Genomic DNA, 6791 nt, shown 5'->3' with positions numbered 1-6791 from the left:
AAAAAAAAAAAAAAAAAAAAAAAAAAAAAAAAAAAAAAAAAATAGAATCAGAGTGTTTTCAGGTTTTAGGGTAATGACTTGGTGGCTCTTGAAAATATGGACCATGTTATACTTGTCATTAAGGATAAAAAATCTGGCATCTAGTTGTTGCCTAAATAAATGTTGACTTGAGTATTACTTTTGGTAGTTATGTATCCATTTTACAGAAACTCAGAGGCAATGCCATCTTTAGATAAAGTGTATTATAAGTTGTATGAAATGTGGTGAATGAATTGGTACAATAGCACTATATATATTCTTTTGTCTTGATTGCACCTTGCATTATAAAGTTACCTTAGTTTATAAAATATCACATGGTTTAATTGTTACTGCCTTTCCTTTTTCCTCTCAGTGAAGACTTGCTGCTGGTCATAAGAATCCACAGAAGATGCAGACATTCTTATCCGATTTTCACAGATTTGCGAATTAGCTCATGATTGCCTACTTTTTCTTTAGAATTCCCATAAATCAGTAAGCTTCTTATTCCAGGAAACTATTTTCCCCCCTCTACAAACAATCATGTAAAAAAAATGGAGTTATGCCCTTTACAGGTGGCTAATATTTGTCCTGTAACAGGTCTAATGTGTTCAGTTATGATTACTTTCTGAAAGATCTCTCTATCCAGACCATGTTTCCATACTTTTAACAATGTTTTTCTAATTAGCTTTGTTTGTATTGATTTCATGGAAATATTTTACATTTTAATTCAACTTTTCTTTTTTTAGCTGTATTTTGGGGCGATATTGCCTTAGATGATGAAGACTTAAATATCTTTCAAATAGATAGGACAATTGACCTTACGCAGAATCCCTTTGGAAACCTTGGACATACCACAGGTATGGTTGATTGTTTCAGAAAATTTGTCTTTATGTTGGAGAAAATGTACTCTTGAAATTCTATAAATATTTTTGGATCATTTTTAATCTCCTGTGCATCAACTTTGACTTCCTATAAATAAATATACATATTTAGAAATGCAGGTTCTATTCATAGTTTTCATTTTATTATTATTATTTTTTTTTTACCAAACACGTTGTAGTATTTGCTACATACTAGGTCTGGTTTAAGTGTTTTGCAGATATTAACTCTCTGAATCTTCATAACAACCCCCTCAGGGTAGTTACTAATATTACTATGATTTTAGAAATTAGCAGATTGAGATTTAGAAGGCTATACAGCTTTCTAATTGTCACATCATCAGGAAGTGGCCATGTCAGAACCAGAATTCAATTCTGAAAAAAGCTTGATTTCATCCTCTTGCATATTACATTAAGCTGCCTCTCATTTGGATACTGAGTTGCAAAATGTAAAATTTCTCTAATATTCTTAGAGAAATTATATAGGAAATATATTTGAAATTACATAGGAATAATATTTGGAAAATTTATATATCTATATCATTTTTGTGAAAACCCCAGAAGGCAATTTTAATTTTAGTTGATTTAAAGATGTTTGAATTATTTCTGTAAGAAACTCAATATATGTAAAGGATTATTTCAGTTCTCATTTAACAATTTTTAAAATTACAATTTCAAAATTCTTTATAGTATCTTGGTAAAATTTTAATCTGTGTATTATTTTGGAGAAAATTGCAAGGTTAGAAAGTTAAAATTTCTTTCTGTAATTATATGAATAGCTAAAGTATTTATTCATGTCATGCTTTTGATTTCATTGCATTCTACCTTTTTAGTATTTTTATTTTCTTCTATCCTGTGGAAATACAATATGTATTCCTTTCTGGTATCGAATACACCTATATATTATGGACTTAAGACTTTTTACTGTGACTTTTTACTTTACCCAATTTACTTTTTTTCCAACTTTTTACTATGACTAGTTTTAAATATATCGAAATATTTCTGCCTCTTACATTGTAGAATAGTGGTATTCTTACTTCCTAGATTCAGCAGTTTTTAATAGTTTATTATTTTCACAGAATGTGTGTGTATGTGTATGTGTGTGGGCACACATGCATAAGTGTATTTAAAACATATTTGGAGTCAACTGCAGAAAACACACTTTAATATTATTAGGTAGCCTAGCATGCACTTTGTAATAATAAGGATATTATTCTATATAATCAAAATACCATTATCAGATATAAACCTTTATTTAAAATAGGAAGTATATAAGAGAAAGCCTAAGGAACTCACCTAAAATAATAACACATACTATTTAAAAAGAGTGTGCTTTGGTGTTTGTTATGCATAGTGACAATCTTTTCTGAAACGTATGTCAGTATGGGGGCTAATATTGCTGTGCAGTGTCGTCACAGATAGCGCGTCCATGTGGATTATGTTTACTGGCCAAATCTCCAGTTGCTATATCACCTGTAACACTGTCACAGAGGCAATGCGTTCCGGACAGTAGAGCAATGATGCAACAATAAAGGGCTAGATTTATTATAAGTTGCATTTCCAACTTTTATTAAAATTTTCATTAGCTCTAAGCTTTAGATCCCTTCTTTGACCTCCCTTCTCCCATTATTTTGAAGACATTAATTCTCTATGATTTTAAATTTTTAAAATGTTATTTAATTTTTATTTATTGTTAAACTCTGACACCATAATAATTGGAAGAAAAATAGTGCTATTTTAGACATAGAATAAAACAGATTATACTGATAATAATAAAAATGTGTATTCTAAATTTTTCTGTGGAAGGTACATGTTTGAAAGTTCAATAGTAGCTTGCACTATTCAGTTGAATTTCAAACAATGTAATATAAATATAGTTGTTACATAATGGTCATTTCAAACATCATTGATGCCGTCATACTTTTAAAATGTTTCTCCTAATTGCTTAGGAATGAGTGTATTTAAGTATTACCTCATCTTTCTCAAATGTGCAATGAAAAAATTTCAAAAATGTGTCTCAGATGCACAGCAAAAATGTGGCCATGTAATGCAAGTAATTAAGTAGATTATTAGTCAGTGAACAAGCACTCTAACTTATCTGCCTTATAAGGACTTGTTTGATTTTTTCCTTTAAGAGGCTTATATAGCAATAGATTTTATCATTATTTTTTAGCTTCAGTCTAGGTAATTGGTTCAGTACTAATTTTAAATAAAAAATAGATATTGGAAGGAAATAGTTCAAGTGATTTACAAATAGTTTGTTGTCTTCATGGAATTATGGCTTTCTTTGTCTTAGCCCAAAGATACTCTATGACCCATAGGCAGTCCTTGTTACTACAAATTCATAGGCACTGGTTAAGATGTCATTAGTGGTTATATTGGTTGTTTGCTCAATGAAAACTTTTTCTTATTTGTCTAATAAAAGTTCAAGAAGAATAGAGAAAATAGGTGACAAAACTGAGAGTAGCATTTTATAACAGCCCTGGAACGAGAATCTGGAGACTTGAATTTTTGCCAAATGCTCTGCTTTCTGACTTATGACAGGAATCTACCTTTTCCAGGTTTTGTTGATAAAACTGCAAGAACACACATTTCCTTATTCCTACCCTTTCCTACTCCTTTTGCAGTACAGACCTTTTTTACACCCTGTTTTTTATAAATTTTTCAGATTACACAGTGTAACAATATATTTTGCAGCTGAACATTCGTTTGGATTCCTGTGGCTTTTTCCAAATTATGTTTTTGATTTCTATAAATTCAACTAAATTTCCAAAATGTAGTTGAATATATTGTTAAAATGTGATATGCTTTAAAAAGTTTTTGAAATTCATGGAAGCTTTGGAAGAAAACGTGCATTACACATTTGCTCTTCTAATGTTTTTATTTCCATTTGCTGATTTGGCCTCCAAAAATATTCAGTTTGCATTGGGGGAATAGCTGGCATGCAATCAACAGGGCAGAACAACTTGCTGTCATTCTGTATAGCACTACGTGATGTCAAGGTCACAGTAAAGAAAAATGTTTCAAATTATCAATAGATGACTCAAATGTCATGATGTCCAAATAAAGTCATTTACATTGCTCTCTGAGTCTCCCCATCCCCTTATTTTAGTTACCAACATTGGTTACTGTAGAGTTTTTACCCTCTTCAAAGATTCATGGATATTCATAATTTCAACACTTAAAGACCACATAAGAAAACACCAAAGAGAAATCATTGTTGCCTATGACTTTTTTATTTGCAAGAACTTTAACATATTTTGAGTGTAACTTGTTTCCTTTTATTCTTTAAGGTGGACTTGGAGACCATGCTATGTCAAAGAAGCGAGGGGCCCTCTACCAACTTATAGACAGGATAAGAAGAATTGGCTTTGGTATATCAATGTTTAAAGTTGCAGACGCTTGACTTGATGTACAGTAAATATTATACTCATAGCAGTTCAGTTTATTAAATCAGTGTGCCATTATGATGTGAAGTATGTAAAGGATATATTCTAAAAATTTTTATTTTGCTAGCTCATATCTGCTCAAAGCCTTTTAGAACTCATTTGGAATAATTTGAAATGTTCCTTTAATTTATTTTAAGCTTCGCTTTATTGAAACATGTATCAGGTGTTTATTTTATTATTTATACTTATTTCCAGGCAATTGAGCATCACATCAAGGTATTTTTATAAAGCCTGGAGTTATATCAATTTTAATCAAATGAAAAAATATCATGGTTATTTGTTTTGAAATAAAATCTACTTTAAGTAAAATGAAAAACTAATTACTGGATTTAAAAAGTTAAAATGTTTTGACCGTTCAAAAAATAGAAAATAGTTGCAAATATATATAAACATTCAGAAAAGCTGCCTCTGGTTTCATAATTAGTTAATATTTACAGTATAGAATATATTAAAAACTATTTGTAGATTTTAGAGGTTTGTTTAAAATCCCATATGCATAGCTCATATTCTAATGTTCCTTAAATTGATGGATTATTAATTAAATCTTGAAGAACGTATTTCCAAGGAATAATTTTCCCAAGAAAAGATGCTTTGCTCCAGGCTATTGAAAAGATAGACATGTTAGAGACAGAGTCCCCATTTGTTGTGTCAAAGTATATACCAGTGGCAGGATATTCATATTGACAGTGACAGATAAAAAAGAATAATCATGTAAATTTAGGAAAAACAAAAACAGCAACAAAAATACTATGAAAGGCCATTACGAAAAGGAAAAGACTATATAGCCTTGAAAGCTGCTCCAGAATAGAAGTCATTTTGTTCGTGTTGTGTACCAACCTCTAAATCGTGCTGCATGCCTTAATATGAATCCTGAGCAAACTGGAATGGAGAGAGCTCGTTGTATGGGAGGCTGAGATCATATCTGTCTTAATGTTACTTCATTTACTATCCGTATAATCTAATATTCTTAATTTTAGACTGTACTGTAGAATATCAGTTCAGATTTGAAGGATTAGGAAACTAGCAGGAGTAACAAGAATCTTCAATATCATGGGATTTTATTAAACAATATCTGTTTTAAGTGTTGGTGAATTGGTAGTGAGCTAGCAAGACAGGAACAGAAAACAAATGTTCTATGTCCTATAAGCCTGACTGACTTCTATCCGCTTTAGGCTTTTGTATGGATATTCATCAAAACTCACTCACAGAACATTAAGAAATAGTATTTTGACATGAGAGACTTCAATATTTTAATGCTTTTGTTCAAGTATGTAATATAGTTGAAGTTTTTCTTTAATGCATTTTGACTTCTGGCATTTATACAAAAAAATATGTAAATAAGACATTTTAACTTTTTTCCTTTAAGAGGTAAATGATTCCCTGACCAAGAACTTCTGTTTCACAGAATGTTTTAAATGTCACTGCAGGCTTGGAGCAAAACAACACAGTTAAGGGTAAAGTACCTCTACAATTCTCAGGGCAAAATGAGAAAAATCGAGTTCCCAGAGCCGCTACATCAAGAACGGAAAGAATATGGCCTGGAGGTGTTATTCCTTATGTTATAGGAGGCAACTTCACTGGTAAGATACTCCCAGAATGTCTGTTTTCATAAAGAAATAAAAACTATCACACAGATTAAGTGTCTGTTTTTATAGAATATTAACATAGGATACATAGTATTAAGTCAAGGTTGGAAAACTACTTCATTAACTTAGGTTATTAGTGTAGAGTGTCTTTGAAATTGAAAAAATATATTTGATCTGTATTCTAAGAGTTTAAAACACTGTTCTGGTTTTTAAACAGAGTTTCAGATGTGCCTATCAAATTTGGAAGCTGATCTCTTTCAACTGACAGGAAGAATGTATGCCTCATTTATAGAGCCTTGTAGTCACATATTTGTAGAGATAGTGAGCTTTAGCCCTCTGATTATAAAGTGAGTGTCCGTTCTTAACAATGACTCATTTGTGGTGCCATAAACTAGTATTATTTGGTTGATGATAGTGGTGGCATTCTACACTGCTCAGCCAGACTGAAGGTAGAGGATCCAGCAAGCAGCATTCTTCCGGGGGCAGTCACATTTTCATTAACATCACACATTTTTTCTAGGCAGCCAGAGAGCCATGTTCAAGCAGGCCATGAGACACTGGGAAAAGCACACATGTGTGACTTTCATAGAAAGAAGTGATGAGGAAAGTTATATTGTATTCACCTATAGGCCTTGTGGGTAAGTAGAACTAGGGACTGACTTAAGGAAAAATAAATTAAAAGGAACAAAATTAAATGTCCATAGGTAAGATTTATTTCTTAAGATTCAGTAATGCTGAATTTTGGTAATTTATCTTGCTACTCATTTTACAGTTCAAAGTTTTCTCTGTGTTGTGTTTTTGGTGCTAGGAAGGATGACACTTGTATGGGAATTGATCACTGGCTGGCAAAACATTATAAT

The 6791-nt window shown here is 31.4% G+C and overlaps 1 protein-coding gene across 4 annotated transcripts in view; it reads left to right on the top strand.

Moving 5' to 3' along the window:
- The window catches only part of TLL1 (tolloid like 1), a 222526-nt gene that overhangs the window by 110377 nt on the left and 105358 nt on the right, over positions 1–6791 (top strand). For 3 of the 4 annotated variants that reach the window (XM_023226651.3, XM_023226642.2, XM_023226665.2), the window contains exons 2-5: positions 765–875; positions 4190–4270; positions 5773–5925; positions 6452–6569. In XM_023226651.3, the coding sequence (XP_023082419.2) occupies positions 765–875; positions 4190–4270; positions 5773–5925; positions 6452–6569 (463 nt within the window). Of the gene's footprint in view, positions 1–764; positions 876–4189; positions 4309–5772; positions 5926–6451; positions 6570–6791 lie in introns of all 4 variants that reach the window. The other variant, XM_023226656.2, reaches the window with a different exon arrangement.

This window comes from Piliocolobus tephrosceles, chromosome 3 (assembly GCF_002776525.5).
Source record: "Piliocolobus tephrosceles isolate RC106 chromosome 3, ASM277652v3, whole genome shotgun sequence".
NCBI classification, from domain to species: domain Eukaryota; kingdom Metazoa; phylum Chordata; class Mammalia; order Primates; family Cercopithecidae; genus Piliocolobus; species Piliocolobus tephrosceles.
Note: the sequence above shows the minus strand (reverse complement) of the source record. Positions and strands in the feature narration are given on the sequence as shown.